This window comes from Sciurus vulgaris (genome assembly GCF_902686455.1).
Source record: "Sciurus vulgaris genome assembly, chromosome: 3".
Taxonomy (NCBI): domain Eukaryota; kingdom Metazoa; phylum Chordata; class Mammalia; order Rodentia; family Sciuridae; genus Sciurus; species Sciurus vulgaris.
In genome coordinates this window covers 18,014,319-18,035,259 of record NC_136463.1, presented here as the reverse complement: position 1 = coordinate 18,035,259, position 20,941 = coordinate 18,014,319, and the positions used below count along the sequence as shown (strand labels likewise).

At 38.4% G+C, this 20,941-nt stretch overlaps 1 protein-coding gene across 1 annotated transcript in view; it reads right to left on the bottom strand.

Annotated features, from left to right (window-relative positions):
• NSF (N-ethylmaleimide sensitive factor, vesicle fusing ATPase) overlaps positions 1 to 20,594 on the bottom strand; it is a 160,477-nt gene extending 139,883 nt beyond the window's left edge. Inside the window, exon 1 of the mRNA XM_079134983.1 lies at positions 20,489 to 20,594. Within this exon, the coding sequence (XP_078991109.1) occupies positions 20,489 to 20,500 (12 nt within the window). The 5' untranslated portion in view covers positions 20,501 to 20,594. The remainder of the gene's footprint in view (positions 1 to 20,488) is intronic.
• Between the last annotated feature and the right edge of the window lie 347 nt (positions 20,595 to 20,941).

Here is a 20,941-nt window from a genome sequence, read left to right as displayed (position 1 = left end):
GGAACTCACTGATGCTAATTTTATCTAAACAAGACTTTACAGTATAGACTATTTCCTACACTCTATAAGAGATAGGAAATAGTCATCTTTTTTTTTTTCAATCATATAGTGATTCACAGGTAATCACATAGTATTTAAGAGATTTGTTAAACAGAATGAGCCACATGATTCTTTTACAAAAAGACTAGTGTTCCAAACTTGCTAAAAATTCCTGGAGAGGCTGTAAGTAATGTACAACCAAGAAGATATTTTAAAATAAACAAATAAAAACTAATCGTGCCCATATACAATAAGGAAAAAAATTTAAAGGGGAAAATACCATGTTCTAATGAACAGAGCATTTCAAAATTGATTATCTGGAAACATTTCCATTGCTAAGTGATTCTGCTATTGAAATCTCTCTCTCTTTACACACACCCACCCCAAAAGCTCATATCTGCATGCTTTAAATAGAATATCTGAGCCTTTTAACACATCATCTAAATTAAGACTTCCAGTGATTTTTGAATCCATGTAATGGCACTATAAAAGTATAATATATTTTGACTAATTAGAAAAACTAGTAGACAGATGGAAATGTACCAACTACATTTTAATAAAGCATTTTCATAAATGATGATTAAGTTTAAAAAAAAAAAGAATATTTCAAAAGTGCAGCCAAATTCCCCCATTTTGATCCAGGCATTGACTGCCATTAAAATCAAGTATCAAGATAAACTAAATTTAGAAACAGCCCTCTGAATACACATCACAAAATTAAACCAAGATCTTAAGGAATGATATATCACTTTGCTGTATGTATTATAAATAAAATAAAAATGAGAATGCTGTACCTATAATTTTTAGCACATCTTTTTTCTATGTTTTACTATGTACATAAACTTTTAATATGTCAATTTATAAATAAATATGGATAGATACTGGGGGTACATTAAGACATGTTTTAATTTTGTGATTCATGATCAAATGTGTGGAAGTGACATGTAATGAACAACCAAGGTCACAAGTCTGCTTTTGGAATAAGGCAGCATTTTGCCCATGGTCACACATTGACCAGCTATCTAACATCCTCCCAAGGTCTCTTTAGCCTGTGAGTTTCTTCTTTTTGTATTTCTTCCCCAACCCTCTGCCCCTTGCCTGGGCAATTCCTTCTCATTCTCTCATTTTCAGCTTATACATTACATTTTCTAGGAGGGCTTCCTAGACATCTGCCTCTCCAACTAAGGAGATAAAATAAGCTTCAAATGGACACACCCAACTATATTTTTACTGTCTACCTACATGTCTGCATTGCATATAAAACAAAAAGTTTCTCAAAGACTAAGACTATATTTTGATCATATCTATAGTTTCCAGGACTAATATCTCACCTGACCATCAGTACTCATTAAACATTTATTAAATATATAAATTAATAGGTCAATACCTATCTGTCTCAACTGCAGAATAAACAATCCAAGGAGCACATACACAAAGCACCAATCATTTCATGGTTATTTAGGAAGTGATACAGTTAACTAAAATGACCTAATAGTTCAAAGTTACACAGAACTGATATTGCCAACTGTGGGCAATGGCACACACTGGTAATTCCAGCTACTTGGGAGACAGAGGCAAAAGGATCCCAAGTTCAAGGCCAGCCTCAGCAACTTGGTGAGACCCTGTCTCAAAACAGGGGGTTAGCTAAGGATATAGCTCAGTGGGCTCAATCCCCAGTACTGCAAAAAATACAAAACAACAACAACAAAACAAGATATTCCAAAGTTCCAAAGTAATAAAAACAATTTACAAACTGCTAAGTTAACACATTCATTTGTAAACTTGTTTGCTTGTCAGTGTCCTTTAACAAAGACAGAATAAAAATCTATAGAAGTCATCTGGCTAGTCAACTAAAACAGATGCTGTGAGCAAAAGGCCTCCCTACTGGAATCTAGAAGCATCTGTGTTTTTATGGTAAGCCAAGCAGGGTATCTCATTTTTTTTCAACTAAGTGTAAGTCCCTATAAATAGTAGCTGCCTACTCACCACAGTAATGCCAAGGGAAAATTCCACTATTTTTCTAACATTGATCCTGCATCTAAAAAATGATAATAAAAAAGAACCACTATAGCCATACAAAGTTGTTAGGCAGTTTCATGTAAGTTTAGTTGTCTAAGTTACTGCAACACTGAACTACCCAAAGGATGTAGAAATGTTTTCATTATAACAATTTGAATTGTCAAAAATTATAAACTGTTTGCAACTCTAAAGAACAAAATTTCACTGGGTACAATGACCCATGTCTGTAATCCCAGCAATTTGGGAGGCTGAGGCAGGAGCATCACAAATTTAAGGTCAGCCTCAACTTAGCAAGGCCCTAAGCAACTTAGTGAGACCTGTCTCAGAATAAAAGGGGTTGGGGATGTGGCTCGGTGGTAAAGTACCTCTGGATTCAATCCCCAGTACCAAAAAAAAAAAAAAAAATAATGAAAATTTCAACAAGCCTTTGATGGACTTTAGTAAACATAATTACATCATTATTTATTGAGAGTCTTGAAAATACAGAAAGGTAATTTGCTTCTGTTCATCAAAAAAAATTGAGGGGATTTAACCAGGATTCCTTTGGGCAACATCGCACTGTTTAGCATTTAAATAATACACTCCTACCTAAACGACCACTTTAAAAATTGAATGATTTAATATTTAAGTGCATGCTTTACTGTTCAACAAATAATTTAGTAGGGAAAATTCAACAGGAAGAAAAACAGAATGTTATTCCTCACTATATTACTATGGCTTTTTTTTTTTTGAGTTTGAAAATCACTGATTTAGCACAATTAGCTGCCTCTACCCCAACTACAACCTTCATGCATCTGCTGGTCCTTCCTCTATGGTGTTTAAGGCCCCGGTTACAGCTCTTGAAAGACACACATCCCCATAGGAAAGGGAAGGACTGAACATATGAATTTGCCCCAGGGTCAGCTCAACTGACAAACTCATTTATTTCTCCTCTAGGAGAAATTTTTAAGAAATTTTTTCTTAAAAAAATAACATTTTAGAACTGCACTTTCCAATAAAGGAACCACCAGTCATATGAGACCAAAAATTAATTAAAATTAGGGCTGGGGATGTAGCTCAGTGAGAGAGTACTTGCCTGGCATGTGAGAGGTTCTGGGTGAGTTCCCAGTACTGCACAGAAAAAAAATTACCAAATAATTTAGTTTTTCAGTTGCACTAGCCAAACTTCAAGTGCTGCTAGTAGCTATCATTGCAGAAAGTTTCATTGGTTTGGCTGGTCTAGAACAACACAAAAAAGGTCATTTATAATACCCATCTTCAGTCTAGGGAATCCCTCTGCTATATATTCCTATAATACTTTCTCTTAAAATTCTGAAGCCATGTGGGACTAGAAGTGATGGCATAGAACAGTTGAACCTGTGTGTCCTACAGTTATTTCTTAGAGTCTTTAGGGATACCCTTAACATTTCCCATCTTAGACCAATAACTATGCATATAATAAAAGAACCTCTTGATATCCTTTAAGTCTTTTAAATTCCTTTACAAATTTATATTGAAAAAGAAAAAAAAAGTTCCATTTTTGGTCTCTGGGTACAGAGCAATATACAAAAAATGTAAAAGGCTGACAACATCAAGTATTGGCAAAAATGTGATGTAGTTTCTTAAAATGAACATCACCCAGCAAGTATACCCCTGAGTTTTTAATCAAGTGAAATGAAAACATGTCCATGCAAAGACTCGTACATTAAACATTCATGGCAGCTGGATTCATAGTAGACCCAAACTAGAAATTACACAAGTATCCTTCAAAAGATAAATGGATAAACACATTGTGATATAGTCATAAAATGGAATGCTACTCAGCAATTCAAAAGAAAATAGCTATTGATATATACAACATGAGTAAACCTCAAAATCATAACGCTGAGTGCAAGAAGACATATGTAAAAATACCTCATACAGATAGAATTATGGGGTAGGAAAAAGAACTTGGATAGGCAGATAAGAGACTTGGGCCCCCCAAGGTCAGGTTTTCTGTGTAACAGGGCTAAGAGACCACAGACACAAGCCAGTCTCAATAAGTTCAGGCTGATTCCTGTATAAGCAGAAAAACTGATAGTGAGGCATCTGTTGCCTCGTACCCAAACCCACTCCAGAAAGGGCATGGTGACCTGATTGGACAAAAGGGTGCATGAAGAGCTCATGGGCACTGAGTGCCTTACCCAGAATTGGGTCAGGGGCTAACTTCTTTAACCCTGTAGATTCATATAAACCCCTAGACAGTTACTCACTGGCAACCGTCTCTTGGGATCCTTCACCCTGCAGGAGCTCTGCTCTGCTTTCAATTACTTTGATAAATCCTGCTTCTTTGCTCTCACCCTTTGTGTCCACAGATCTCAATTCTTCAAATTCATGAGACCAAGAACCCATTCAACCCCAAGCTCTGTGCTATAATTATATGGTATTTGTCCTTTTGTTCACCTATTCACTTAGCATGTTTTCTGGTTTCTTCCAGATTGTTGCATGTATCCATACTTCATTCTTTTCTATGACTGACTGATGTTCCACTGTAAGGATATACCACATTTTATGATTTCATCAGTTGATGAATATTATGAATAATGCTGCTCTGAACATCTGTGCCTAAGTTTGTGTATGAACATGTTTTCACTTCTCTTGGGTATATACCTACAAGTAATGTAATGGTTAATCTTCAATGTCAACTCAATCAGATTGGGAGACAACTAGAAATTTAGCAAAGCCCACTTCTGGGTGTATCTGTGAGGGTGTTTCTAGAGACGATCAGCACGTGAGTCAGCAAACTGAGGGAAAAGAACTGTCCTCTATGTGGGTGGCAACAAGCAATAGACTAGGGGCCCAGATGGAACAAAAGCAGAGGCAACACATGGAAGTTCAATTCTTCTTGAGCAGCTCCATCTTTTGCTGCTGCTATTGGGAACATCAGACTCCAGCTTCTTCAGCCCCTCAATGTCAACAACTCCCACAGTGACCCTCCAGGAAGCTTCCAGGCCTTCAGCCTCAGGTTATGGCTGCATCATTGGTCTCTCTTTCTCTGGGGCTTCCAGCTTTTTGGACTGAGCAGCTACTGGTTCATTTGGCTCTCCAGTGCACAGATGGCCACTGTGACCTCTGACCATATAAGCCAAACTGAAAAATTTCCTTTCAGAATTATGCAGATATTCTATTGGTTCTATTCCTCTAAATAACCCTAATACAAATACACAGATATGTATACTTATCAGATATAAAATTTACAAATATTTTCTCCCATTCTGAGTTGTCTTCACTTTCTTGACAGTGTTCTTTGACATATCAAAGTTTTTAATTCTGATGAAGTCCAATTTATATATTTTTACTGGTTGCTTGTGCTTTTATATCATACCTTTAAAAAAAAACACTGCCTAATTCAAGGTCATGCAGATTTTATGTTCCCTTTTAAGAATTTTATAGATTTAGGTCTTTGATCTATTGAGTTCATTCTCATGTAGATAAAACTATTTTCTTAATTTCATTTTTAGATTGTTTATTGTTAGTGTATACAAATGTAACTGATTTTTTGAATTTTGATTTTATATCCTACAACTTTGCTAAATTTGGTTATTAGCTCTAACAAATATTTTTGGCAGTTTCTTTGGGATTTCCTATATATAAGATCATATCATCCACAAATAGTTTTCTTTCTTTCTGACAGATGTGCTTTATTTCTTTTTCTTACATTAACTGCTCTACCTAGAACTTCCAATATATAGTATCAAATACAAGTGGCAAGAGAAGATATCCTTGTTTTTGTTGTTGTTGTTTGAGTACCAGAGATTGAACTCAGGAGCACTCGACCACTGAGCCACATCCCCAGCCCTATTTTGTATTTTATTTAGAGACAGGGTCTTACTGAGTAGTTTAGCACCTTGCTTTTGCTAAGGCTGGCTTTGAACTCAAGATCCTTCTGTCTCAGCCTTCAGAGCCGCTGGGATTACAGGCATGTTCCACCGCGCCCAGCTATCCTTGCTCTTAAGACACCCTTCCTGCTCTTAAGGGGGAAGAGTTCAGTCTTTAGCATTAAATATGATGTTAGCTGTGGGTTTTTCTGTCAGTTGAATTTTGTTTGTTGAACTGAATTTTGAGAGTGACAACTTTGCTCTGAGAATCTAACAAGAAAAGATCTGTGAAAATGTTTTCAAAACTGTAAAATACTATTTAATTTTAAGATCTTATGCAGTAACTTAGTGTTTTTTACTAAGAAAAGTTTACCCCAAAAGTTGTAAAGAAATCAAAACAGCATTGACTCCAGTTCAAAAACAAATAAAAAAAGTCATACACCTGAGAATATCAGAGGGTCTAAAGTCAAAAAACTTCATGTCTTCAAAGCTGCATAATCTATTGACTTATATCCACAAGCCTACACTATAATTACCTAAATTGCAGATCTTGATCTGAGTCCCTATAATTAAACATAGTACACTAAAAATTCATAATGTGTTTGTAATATTGAGAAGTTTCTCATTTAATAAATGAAGCTTAATAAATATAAGTAAAATATAATAGTGTTATTTACATATTTTACTTAGAATTCAGTAGAAATAATTATTTACAAATAAGTGAATAAAAAAATGGCTGATGGAAGTCAGAAAGGAACTACTAGCCTACTTCTCTTCTTTGGAAATACTGAAAGAATATCTAAAGTGTCCCAGATCCTGTGATAGGTGCAGGAGATACTTAAATTAACAACAAAGTAGTGACTATTTTTTATGTCTTTTTAAAATATTGAACAGGAATAAAATATTTATAAAATATAGGTAAGAAAACATCATCATACAAACTTCATGTATCTCATCTAATTTAAGAAAAAGAACATTACCATTTCTTTTAGATCAATTTTTTATTGAAGAAAACATGCATACAGAAAAGTACATGTATTGTGTTTGGTTCCATTTATACAAAGTGAATACACCCAGGGAAACCAACACCCAGTTGGAAAAAAAGGACATTATCAGCATCCGATACTGTTCCCACTATCCCTCCACCCTTAACTATATAGAAAGCTACCATCTTGATTCCCATATGAGAGATAGAAATCATAGCTTCACCTGTTTTTGAAAATGTCATACAAATAGAATCATACGGCATGTGTTCTTGTATATGACTTCTACCCTTATGATTGTGAGAGTCATCCATGTCATTGCATATGACAATAGTTCATTCATTTCCATTGCTTTTTATAGCATATACTGCCATCCAACTGTTTCTAGCTTTTAATTATTATGAATAGTTACTATAAACATGTTTGTACATGTCTTTTAAATAATATTTGTATACATTTCTTTTGGATATAATCTGTCCCCCTACCCCAATGAGTATAATTGCCAGATGATGGACATACCTGCATTTATTCAGTTTTAGTTAATTCTGCCAGTTTTCCAGAGACATTGTACTCATTCATGTTCATCCTCACCAACTGTGCATGAGAGTTCCAGCTGCTCCACATCATCATCAGCACTTGGACTTTGTTCTTGATCTAACTTTCTGGTAAGTGTATAGTGGTATCTCCTTCAGGCTTATATTTTTATTTTTCTGATGAGTAATGAGTTAATTAAGCACTTAACAAATGCTTCCGACATGTTCATTGTGAAATGCCTCTTTGAATCTTTTGTCCATATTTCTACTGGCTTTCTGTCATTTTTTAAATTACTGATTTGTAGTTCTTTATAAAGTCCAGGCACAAGTCCTGTTAAATGTAAGTATTTCAAATATCTTCTTGTACTCTGTGGCCTATCTTCTTTCTGTCTTTCAGTGATATGTGCTATGGACAGAATTTTGCCCCCGACTCATGACAAAAATTAAGATACTGAAGCCTTAACATCTACTCATCCCCATCCTGTGACTATTCTGGAGAGAGAGCCTTAAAGAGGTAATTAAGGTTAAATGAGAGCAAAAAGGTTAGACCCTAATCTGACAGGACTACGGCCTGATAAGGGAAGAGAGATAGCTAAGGACTTGGAAAATATAATTTTTTGTCTTCTGGCTTTCATCATTACAGTCAAGCAATCACCCGATCACCTAGTTATCTGTTGAAGATATTATCTTTTTTTTTCTGATGGCTTTTAAGACCTCTCTTTCTTTGACATTATGCAGCTTCTTTAAAAGAAGCTCATTTATGCAGTCTCAAGGGGCTGGGGATATAGCTCAGCTGGTAGAGTGCTTGCTTGCCTTGCATGCACAAGGCCCTGGGTTCAATTTCTTTTCTTTTGACCCTTCCAAGATTCTTTAGGCTTTCTGAACTTGTGGACTGGTGTTCTGCATAAATTCCCTGTCATTCTCTCTTCACCCACTGCCTTTGCCTCATTCTTTTCCATACTTTTCCCCCTAGAATTCTTACTAAACTTGACCTTCTTACTCCACCTTCTGTGTTCTCTAATCTCTTACATTACTTTTCATTTCTTTGTTTCTGTACTTCAATCTGAATGATTTTTTTCAGATCTTCCATTTTCCTAAACATGTCTTTAGCTCTATCTAATGTTATTAAATCTATACATTGTGTTCTCAATTTCAATTACAGTCTTTCTTAGAGCCACTGAGTTCTCAACCTCAATTACAGAATTATAGTGTTTCACTTTCAGCTATTTTGCCTGATCTTTTTTTTGGGGGGCAGGGCGGTATGCAGTGCTGGGGATCCAACTGAGGGCCTAGCTCAGAGATACACCCCCAGCCATCATGTTTGATTCTTTTTCAAATCTATCTGGCCACTTTCAAATACTTGTTCTTCACTTATATTTAAATTCTCACTTTTATTCTTGTAAGCATATTAAATGTATGTATTTACCTATATTTGTGTCTGCTAACGCCAATATCTGAAGTCTCTGCAAGTTCTGACTGCTCTTTAGTCTTTTTGTTGGCTCTCATTCACTGTGTCTTGTTCCTTTGTGTGTTTTGTGCTCTGAGTTCATATTTCTTAGAACTTTATGTTTAGGAATTTTTTAAGTCCCAGGAAGATGAGTTCTCTCATAAGCTTTGTGCTTGCTGCTGTTTAGGCATTCTTGTCATTTTGAGACATTGTCACTTCTGTACTTTACACTTAATTACTGCCTTACTTCTTCATACCAACGGGGCATGAAATTGGGATTGAAATCTGCATGAAGGTCAGCCTAGGGGTAAAAATTCTCAGGGTAAAAAAAAAAAAAAAAAATTCTCAGGGTAATTTTTTTTTTAACCCCTAACTATTAACATCGAAGTTGGAGACAGAAAAATTTTCCCTGGCTGGTGACAGTAGAACAAATCAGACATAACTTTCTGTGTTCCTATATGATTACATAACCTAATAGAACTCCACATCATGTACTCCACATCAAGAATGGGATCCTAGTTAGAATAAGTTATACTCCAGGTATGTATAATATGTCAAAATACACTCTACATGTATATATAAGAAGAACAAGTTTAAAAACTGTTAAAAAAGAAAATTTTCCTTTGATGGAACAAGTTTATTCTTTGTTCACATTTATTATAAGGGATAGCCCCTTGAGATACCATCTTTACTGGGGGGTTTCTATCAGAAAACTACTAATTTTTATAACCTGTTCTCTGAGTTTCTTAAGGAGGAAGCACAACCAAATTATAAATAAGATCTTCAAGGCAAAAGCATTTGGCTTATATCTCTGGGTTTCCACTTTCACCTTGTTTTGATTATTCTTCACTTTCTGGCCAGATATCTCTATGAACTCAATTTTTTAAAAAATTTTTTTATCTAGCATTTTAACTTTTCTCTATGGGAAGATCAGTCAGGGAACCTAATCCAGTACAATGCAAGAAATAAGTAGGCTTTCTTAAATACGTGAAAATTGGTTATAGGTGAAGGTATTAAAAGGCAGAAAAGACAATAACATTGAAACCTATAAAAACAAGTTTGCATATTCATTTGGAAGAATTCTGGAAAAAATTCTCCAACTAACTTGTAGAGCTTGACATACAAAGTCAATGGTTCTCAACTTCACCATGCAGCAGAAACACCTGGAGAACTTGTTAAGAGACTGCTAGGCAGGGTGTACTGTGACATGCCTGTAATCCCAGCTACTAGGAAGGCCAAGGAATGAGGATCACAAGTTCAAGAATAGCCTCAACCATTTAGCAAGACCCATTCTCAAAAATAAAACGAAAAGGGCTGGGATGTAGCTCAGTCATAAAGTAACCCTGAGTTCAATTCCCCAGTACTGAAAGGGGGAAAAAAGAGGGTGTGGGTAGGAGCATATGGGAAGAGAGAAAGAGCCCCAGATCCAGAGCTTCTAAATCGTCAACCTAGAACAAGGCCTGAGAATCTGTTTTATAACAGGTTCTTAAGAATCAGCAACACTGACAGGTTCATTTTATTTCCTTCTACATCAGAAGAGAAGAAATGTGCGAAAAGAGGCTTCTGCAATACTCTTGGTCCACTTCATCATTTAATTCAGTAAATATGATCAAGTTTATATTGATGCTTAATTAGTAGTGAATTGATTGGAAGGATATATACAAAAATGCATAATCAAATCCAGTATCTGCAGGTAGAGAAAAAAGGCTACATTGGAGTTCAGCAGTTGTTTAAATTAGATCTACATTATTAATGGTTTGGACAACAGAAGAAAGAATTGCATTGTTTAGATTATTCAATAGCTTGGCAAAGAATATAATATTAAGATTCACATTGCAGACCCAGAAATAAGAGATCATTTATTGAGGTATTCAAAAAATAAATGTCATGTTCATTCATTGAAAAATCATTTACTGAGTAATATCTCCATGCCAGGCCCCGTTCTAAACAAGGGGAACCAAATCAGTTTTAATATCACAAAACTTTGTCACTATTATTCTCCAGGAGAAAAGTAGCTAGGATTACTAATTTTTTAAAAATTACCACAGAGGGTTTTTTTTTTTTTTTTTACTTTAAAGAACCAGAAATAGGGCTGGGGAGATAGCTCAGTCAGTAGAGTGCTTGCATTGCAAGCATAAGTCCCTGGGTTCAATCGATCCCCAGCACCGCAAAAAAAAAAAACAGAAATAGTGATTCCTATTTTCAATGTTTGTTAAGCCAACGCAAAGTGTTACTTATTCATAAACACATAACACTAAAAATACTTTGCAATAAAAAAATTTACCAGAAGTCCAAAAATGCTTTTTTCTAGTGATTTTTAAAATAAACAAAGGTTAATTTCAAAAATTACTACTTATTAACCTGAAATTAATGATTTTCCCATCCATCAGCCCATTAGCACCTCATTCTGAATATACCGAAGGACCAAAATACCCTGCATTACTCATAAACAGCTGATGTTAATTCATATGGTTTCAAATTGGTAACACATAATTTTGAAAAAATATTAGCACTCTTTTAGCTAATAATAAATCAAAAGATAAAGTAAAAAAAAAAAAGAGAGAGAACAGAAAATTGCCAATGACCAATAGAAAAAAAATGCTCAGTCTCACTAATAGGAGAAATACAAATTTAAACAAGATAAATATAATATTGTAAAAGTCAAAATGTCTATAATATTAAATATTGAAGAGAGTATGAGTAATAGGCATTCATCTGCTAATAGGACGTAAACTAGTATAACCACGTAAAAATGAGTATAACTTTTCACCCAATGCTACCTCTAGACATATATTCAAAAGAAACTTACATACATATGCAAGGAGACATATACAAGAATGTACACTCCAGGATAAAACTGGAAATCATCCAAGTTGTTCTCTAATAGACATATAGTTATGGTTTATTCAACTACTACACAGTAATTAATCAGAATTAACTAGCTCTCTCTATAAAATGTGTGTATATACGTATGTATATATATATGCATATCAACAGAACTAAATCTCAAAAGTCATTTTAAATGTAAAATGCAGGTTGCAGAAGGAAATACACAGCATGACACACTATATGTATTTTTAAGACACGCAATCCAATATATTGTTTAGCACAAACACATAAATAAAGAATCTATACCTACTTTATGATAATGGTTAGTTCTGGGAAAGTCAGTGGAATCAAAAGGGGATACAAAGGCGACTCAAGTGGATCTGTAATATTTTATTTCTAAAAAGAAGAAAATCAGGCAGGGGATATGTGTGCACAGCTATAATCCCAGCAACTTGGGAGGCAGAGGAAAAATTGTAAATTCAAGGTCATCTGGGCAATTTAGCAAAACCCTGTGTTAAAAAATAAAAAGGGCTGGGGATGCAGCTCAGTGTCCCTGGGTTTAATCCCCAGTATTAGAGAAGGAAGAGGGGGGGGGGGGGGGGGGGGGGGGGGGGGGGGGGGGGGGGGGGGGGGGGGGGGAGGAGGAGGAGGAGGAGGAGGAGGAGGAGGAGGAGGAGGAGGAGGAGGAGGAGGAGGAGGAGGAGGAGGAGGAGGAGGAGGAGGAGGAGGAGGAGGAGGAGGAGGAGGAGGAGGAGGAGGAGGAGGAGGAGGAGGAGGAGGAGGAGGAGGAGGAGGAGGAGGAGGAGGAGGAGGAGGAGGAGGAGGAGGAGGAGGAGGAGGAGGAGGAGGAGGAGGAGGAGGAGGAGGAGGAGGAGGAGGAGGAGGAGGAGGAGGAGGAGGAGGAGGAGGAGGAGGAGGAGGAGGAGGAGGAGGAGGAGGAGGAGGAGGAGGAGGAGGAGGAGGAGGAGGAGGAGGAGGAGGAGGAGGAGGAGGAGGAGGAGGAGGAGGAGGAGGAGGAGGAGGAGGAGGAGGAGGAGGAGGAGGGGGGAGATCTGAAGCAAATATCACGGGTGATAATTCTTAAATCTGAGTGGTGCTCACATGAATATATATCATTTGTTGTACTTTCACCATGCTTGATATCTGAAACTGTATATGAATTATACTTGTTTAAAATGCTTAGCACTTCTGAAAATAGTTAAAGCCACACAAGGAATATTCAACTTTCACCATAAGAAGTAAGTTGTAAATTATGAGATTAAATCACTAGGAAACTGAAGTCAGTGTAAGGTAGGTCTCAGACTCCTACCAAGGGTATTAATACCAAAAGCTGAAAAAGGATCTAAGAGATTTTTACTTAAAATACCATACCTGGGATAGGGATGTTTAACAAAGCACGCAAGTGTTCAGTGTACTACCAATGCAGGCATTTCCAAAGGTTCGCTGTTGGGTCAATTTAGAATTTTTGAGAGTAAAATAATACACTTTCACCTTATACCTTTGCACCTCAAATACTTGAAAAAAAGAATAAATTCATGAGGTGTGGTTGTGCATGCCTACAATCTCAGTAACTTGGGAGGCTGAGGTAGGAAGATTGTTTGAGGCCAGCCTCAGCAACTTAGCAAGGCCCTTTTTCATAAATAAAATTAAAAGAGAAAGGGATGTAGCTCAGTGGTGAAGTGTTCCTGGGGTTCGATCCCCAGTAATGCACAAAAAAAAAAAAAAAAAAAAAAAAAAAAAGAAAATAAGAAAGAAAAGGAAAAAGAATAAATCCATTCCATTTTAAGCATAAATTCCTCTGGGTTTCAGATAAAAGCTATCTAATGGCATTTTAAAGAATTCTTTTTTTTTTTGAACCAGGGATTGAACCCAGGGTGCTTTTCTACTGAGCTACTTTCCCAGTCATTCTTTCAATTAAATTTTTTTTTTTTTTTTTAATGCAGGGGTCCCACTAAGTTGTCGAGGTTGACATGGAACTTGCAATTGTCCTGCCTCAGTCTCCCAAGTCATTGGCATTACAGGCATGCACCACTGCACCTGGCAAGAATTCAATTTTATTTTCTAAAATGTATTGCATTTGAAGACTTTTAAAATCTCCATTAAATTAATAAACAAAAACAATAACTAATGCATATAAATTGCACAGAGTTGATGTGCTTTGGATAGTAAAACTTTTATTTAGGAAATAAGACTATCAAACAATTTACAGTATTTGTTTTGACTTGTGTCACTGCACATGAATTAGTCCCAATTTACATCTTAGAGTTCCAAAAATTCATCTGATGATTGGTTAGCAGGTAATGATATCATAACCCATAAAGTTGTTATAAATGGCCAGATTTTGGGGCTGGGGAGATAGCTCAGTTAGTAAAGTGCTTGCCTTACAAGCACGGGGCCCTGGGTTTGATCCCCAGAAACGCAAAAAAATAAAATAAAATAGAAAAATAAATAATTGGCTAGATTTTAAACAAGTCTACAAAAGCTTCTTTAGCATCCCAATAATGACTATTGGCCTACCCTAGTCAAAGCACTGGATTAGGTAATTTTTCCTGTAACAACTGTCAACACTCCCTTACCTTCCTATGTAATATCTCACTCACATTTCTTCTCAACAGAATATCTCAACTAGTCTTAAGGACATAGGAAGAGATCCATTGGTTTTATTTACATCCATGTGTGTATTTTTTACAAAGTTTTTTTGTTGTGGTTTATAAAAACCTTTTGTCTTTATCTATTTCAGTAGTGGGTAGGTGGTGATGTGTAAGGGGCTAGGAAGTAACTGTTAAGTAGAGCAGCTTTATTAGGGCACCTCCTCCTACCTAGAATCAGCTCTCTCCTACACTATGACTGCTGCACTTTGGATTCTGTCTTCCTCTACTTTTGATTTCACAGTTCCAGGGTAGCTGAAGCATGAGGCTTCTGAAAGAGGATGTATGTGGAGGCACGGGGGCAGTGGCAGTCATCTATCTATATGTGCTATTTGTTTATTAAAAAGTCAGTATTTAAATGTAAGCAATGAAAAATATAACGTTACAATATGCTTTATTACTAAAAAATATTTTTTTAATTTAAATGGGTAAGAAAACTTATTACCTAATTGTATTTTTTCAAAATGCTAAATCAAACATTTTATTATAAAATGTGAACAATTTACCATTTCATATTTTTTATCATATAATAAATACGCTAATACAATAATGATGAAATTCTTGTTTTTTTAGGTTCTTTGCTTCTCAGATTAGGGACTTTAATGTATTTAGGGGTTAATCAAATTCTGATGACACAGATGCTAATAATGCTGAATAATATCACACTTCATTCCTCAGCACTTTCTCAGATGAACTCTATATGGTGTTGTTCACCAGAAAGTCAAGGACAAGATAAATAAGTTACTAATATGCTATCAATAGCAACTATCAGTGATACAACAAAAAAATCCTCAGTTACACAGAGAATATAATTACTATTCACAAGATGATGTTAGAATGCCAAAATTATCCAAATGTAATAATAACTCAAAATAACTTTTCTCCCACAAAAAGGAAATACAGAATCCATTTTAAGATTATTGCAGATGAAAAAATAATATTAAAAAAGAGTATTGTAGCAAGGTGAACTCTATTTGCTAAACATCAATAAGTAGTTTAGTCTAAAAAAAATAAGGCTCTCAGAAGAATTGATAGACAATCAGAGACAGGTCGAAATTGTTCAGATTTTCCAAAAGACAGAAGATAGTTTCTACAAAATTAAACTTTGATATCGAAATCCAAAAAGTTCCAGAAAGTAAATCTAGTCTTCATTATGTCCTCGTAACCAATTTGGTGAATGAGGTAACAATGTCAAACTGACCTGAATTCAAATCCTGATCCTGTTTCTTGAGGGTTACATGAAGTTGGCAAGTTACCGAGCCCCCCCCTCCCTTTCCTCTCAGGCAAGTGGGGAGGGATCACTAAAAGCATGCTCAAGGGGTATTTCTGACCCTGTTTTATTCTATATTTTATAAATGACTTGAATGGAAATACAGAAATCAAGATTATTAAATCCAAAGATGAAACAAAACTGGAAGAAAGAACTACTGTTTCTGTGATGGGCTGACAGATCTGACTCCATGAGAATGTTATAGGCCAGACTCTAAGAGAAATGACTAAACAGACTCGATTTTGCTCTGAGATTCCATGTTATGTAGGAAATAAGCTTCTCCCATGGGAACACCCCGCCTCTGTGCCCATCATCAGTTACTTGGTGTGACATGTTTAATAACATACAATGGCAACACCTATGTAGTAAAGAATTGCTCTCTTTTAACCTCTATTGCTCTCAACCAATATACCATAAACGGTAATTATGTATATGTTAGCAACCACTCTTTAGTTTGTACTTAGGTAAGGGTCATTTTGACCCACTTCCCCCTCTGTTGATGATCCCATAATGTTAGTTTATAATTTCAAATCATAGCAACAGACACTTATGATTGATGTGATTTTTATAAGAACCCCTACAACCCTGTGGTTGGGGCTGTTCTCCCAATAGCCATTTTTTGGGGCATTGTGTGAGACAGTCAGCTGGCTAGCTTAATAAAGTCTCTCAAATTTGGACTTCTCAGTGGTGATCGGTCTGTTCTTAAGTTGCGCCCCATAACGGTTTCCTAAAGTGACCTTCATGCCCTGACCTAAAATGAATGAATTGTAAAGGGGTAGGTCATGCACTTAGGTTCAATAAAATAATTGCCCAATACCTAGAATGGAGTCAGGGAGCTGATTTTGAAAGAACATAAGAGCTGGGCACAGTGCTGCATGCCTATAATCGCAGTAATTTAGTAAGACCCCTTTTCAAAATAAATAAAAATAAAAATAAAAAGGGCCAGGGATACAGCTCAGCAGGTTCAATCCCCAGTAACACATACACATACACAAAAGATTAAGTTAGAGTTTTGTCTGCAAGCAACATATGAGCTAAAAGTGTGATTTACTGCAGGAAAAAAGCAAAGATGATTTTAGCCTGTATTAACAATGGTAGTGTCCAGATCACGGAAACAGTTCCAGTACATTCTTTTCTGACCATCATGTTCACTGTAGACACCTTTTAGAAGAAAGGTTGACAAAACAGAGCATTTCTAAAGAAAGATAAACTAAATGATTAAAGGTCTGAAATGAAGAATATGTGATGAATTGGGAATGTTTTACTTGCATATTAGAAAATCTGAGGGGATATGTAACCTGTCTTCAAATATCTGAGAAGCTATCATATAGAAAAGAAATTCTGTGTAGTTCTATGCAGCTTTAAATAGCAGAAATATGTATGTGTAAAAGTTACATAGAAATTCCATGTAAAAAAGACCTTTTATACAGAGCTATGTGACACTAAAATGGGTTAGCTTTAGAGTGATGCACCTTTGCAATAATTGGGATGTTGAATGTCCCCAAAAGGTCCACTCGTTAAAGTTTTGGCCCCCGGGGTGGCTCTACTGGGAGGTGTTGTGGACCTGTAGGAAGTGGGATCACATTAGGTCATCGGGATGTGCCCTTAAAATGGACTGTGGGACCCAGGTGTCTTCCTCTCTCTGCCTCTTGGCTGGTAAAGTGAGCAGTTTTGCTATGTCCAACATTCCTGCCATGATGTGCTGCCTCACTACAGGCCAAAACAGTGGGGTCAGTGGATCACAGAATGGAATTGCCAAACCAATGAAACAAAATGACTCTTTTCTCTTGATAAGTTTATTATCTCAGGCATTTTTTATAGTGATGGAAAGCTGCCTAATACAACCCTCTATTACCTGAGCATTCGAATAGAAATTAGGTTCATTGTCAACGAAATGTGTTTAGCAGCTGAGCATGATGAAGTGTACCTACAGTCCCAGCCACTGAAGAAGCTGAGCTGAGAGGATGGCTTAAGTTCAGGAGTTTAAGACCCAGGCTGGGTAACATAGTGATAACTGACCTCCCTCTCTCTCTCTCTCTCTCTCTCTCTCTCTCTCTCTCTTTCTCTCTCTCGGTACCAGGAATTAAACAAGGTATTTAATAACTGAGCCACATCCCCAGCCCTTTTAATTTTTTATTTTGAGACAGGGTCTCACTAGGTTGCTTAAAATTGCTAATTGCTGAGTGAGGATGGCTTTGAACCTGTGATCCTCCTGCCTCAGACTCCCAAACCTCTGGGATTAAAGGTGTGTGCCACCACGCCCAGTGTGAGAACTCTTCTTTAAAAAAAAAGTGTGTTGAGTGCCAGGAGGTGTGCAAAGCACAGATGATGATGAGTAAATGACCAGTACAGTCTCTACTTTCATGGAAGGTAAAGTCTACTGGGCAAGGCAAATAGTAACACTAATACATTTAAAATGAGAAAGACAAGTCTCTAAGGAAAGAACAATTTTTCAAGTATATATAACAAAGGATTCTGACTTATACTGAGGTCAGAACAGGTTTCCCCTGAGTGATGACTAGGAGGCAAATGGTTTGGGGGGGGAACATTACAAAGAAGGGGAAAAGCACATGCAAAGACCTTGCAGGAAGAGAAACTACTGTAGGTTCAAGGAATTTAAAGGCTTATATAACCTGAGCACAGACAATAAAGGAGTGAATGGAGAGAAGCAGGGGCAAAACCACAAAGAGCCTTGAAGGCCTTGTTAAGTATTTGATCTTCTCCCCAAAGTAATGGGATGCTACTGAAGAGGAGTTTAAGTAGCAATGGGCATGGAAAGGAACCATCAATGTGGAGAATGGATTGGAAATGAGCCAGAATGTCAAAAGGAGATCAGTCAGGAGCTTCCTGCAGTAGTCCAGACCAGAAAGGACAGGAGTTTGGGAAATGGAGGTAGTAATGAAAATGTAGAAAGATGCACTGATTGGAGAGATTTTTAGGCGGTTAAATGACATAAAACAGGTGACCAGGCCAGGGGGTGATTTCAGTAGTTGGGCAAGATTTAAAGCAACAATGCTCCCAAGCCTGATTCTTTGGCCCTAATTAAATATCGTAATACCTATTTTGTTGGGGTGGTGGGTACAAAATTCAGTAATTAATTTTACTGGGAATGGAGGCAGAGGATATAGTGAAAGATAAGAGGTATAAAGGGTGATCCCCACCCCACTCCCACCCCTGGTTTCCAGATTATATTACTGGATGGATGGTGGTGAAGTAGGAAACAGGAAAATGACCAGTTAGGTGGGCTGAGACCTTGGGTTCAGATTTCAGCAAGATGAAATTCAGTGTCCTTGGTTTTAAACAGGCATTCTGACATATTAATTTAGAACTTAAAGGATAGGTCTGGACTAGGGATACAATATTGAGAATCACTGACATACAGACAGTTGTAGCTATGGGTCTAGAAGGAATTACCTAAGGAGAAAATAGTGAGAAGAGGGCCTTTGAGGAATAAGAGCATTGAATAACAGGGTGGAGGAGGGTAAGTCTGCAAAGGAGAGTAAGAGTCAAAACAGAAACAAGGCATCACAGAAGCCACTGAGAAGAGTGTCTTCCATTAAGGAGGGATGGTCAACAATGCCAAGTACACATACAAGGACTGGAAAATATCAGTTAAGTTTAGGGACACGTTTCAGTGGAATGACAGCGCCAGAAATCAGACTGCAGTGGTCTGAGGGGTGAGCAGGTGGTAAATAAATGGGAGATAATAAATACAGGCTGTATCCAAATTTCTGGCTGAAAAGGTGACAGGTGTGGGGGTGGAGGGAGGATTTGTTTTAAGATGGGAGAAGCTTGAGTAGGTTAAGAAGCAGATGATTATTCAGGAAAAAGGTTCCTAAGGAGGGAAAAAAATGAAATCTGAAGTACAGGTTGGGGGACCAGCCTTAGATAAGAGGAGAGGTTATGAGGAAAAGGAAGTGAAAGAGGCTGAATTAGATGACCTTTAAGGTCTCTTCTGACTCTAGAATCTCATGACCTACAATTCCCTTTGGGCAGGACATTTGCATATATGCATAAATTTATGCAAACTTATTCAAATATTCTGGTATGAATAATCAGTCAAGCACATCCTTAGCCCCTAATGACGCAGTTACTCTTCCCAGGTTAATGACCAGTGTAATCTCTGGGCAGGATCCATCCCTCAGAGAGCTCTGCACACTGCAATACAGCACTGAACCGGCCCTATCTCTCCTCTCCAAACCCATCCTACACCGCGATTCTGGAAGCTAAAGGAGGAAGTAAAATTTAAAACCCTCAAACTATAGCATATCCTGCTGCGTTCCAAGTGGCTGTCATTTATAAAAACAAAACGCGACACCCCAAATCCATCTCCACTCCAAGCTAATTCCTGCCTGACTCCACAGTTGACAGGTCCCCCAGATGGCCGGGGATTCACCCGAAAACTCGTTCGCACCCCCTCTTCCTTTCGCAAGATCTTTGATTCGTGAAGAACCAAAACTGGGCTCCTGACGATCCTTCCCACTCCCCTGGCCCCAAAGCAGCCGACGGACTCCCCGCAGTTATTCCGGCGGAGCCACCTAAGCAGTCCTCCACCGGAGAGCGCAGAGCCAGAGGGGCTGGGGAGACCCCGAGCCCGAGGCTCCCCGGAGGACAGGGAAACAAGCCCCAAAGGAGGCAAGGGGAGGATTAAGGGAGGTGCAGGAGGCGCAGATAACGAGGGTCATCCTCCAGGGGGACGGAGTTTCTGAGGAGGGGTAATCCCCTGCCACCGACCCCCTCTCGCCTCAAGCCCCGCTCTGGACCCACGCTCCTCCAGCGCCGCACTGCTCAGCCTCACTCCCCCTCCCCGGGGCCGCCCGGACCTCAGAGTGCCGCGAGCCCGGCGTCCCCGCCCCGAGCCGGCGCTTCCCGGCCGGCACTCACCCGGCCCGCCATCTTCGCGGACACGTCCGGCTTGGCTGCTGCAGCTGGGCGCCCGACAGAGCCCGCCCCCGCCGCGCGCGCGCGCCCCCGCCGCCCGCCCTCACGCAGGCGCGCAGCCGCCGTGAGCCCGCGCGCACCCCCGGCCGCGTCCCCGGCGCCCCTCCCCTCTGGGCGCGCGCCGGCTCGGCGACGCCATCTTGAAAACGAGCTGTCTGGAGGCTGCGCTGTGACCGCGCTCTCTTGGGCTGCGATGGCGAAGCGCCCGGGTGCTGGCGGTGTTCGCCCGAATGTGTCGCAAGGCCTTTGATGCTTTAATCACTTACCTGTTTGCCAACTACAGTTCGCCCTTTAGTGGCCGTTTCACTTTAGGCTTCCAGGCCCGCTTCCATGTCAGTGCCCTGAGACCCCGGCTTGGTTGCTGGTCTTCCACGAGGCCAGTAGTTGAGCAGTTGG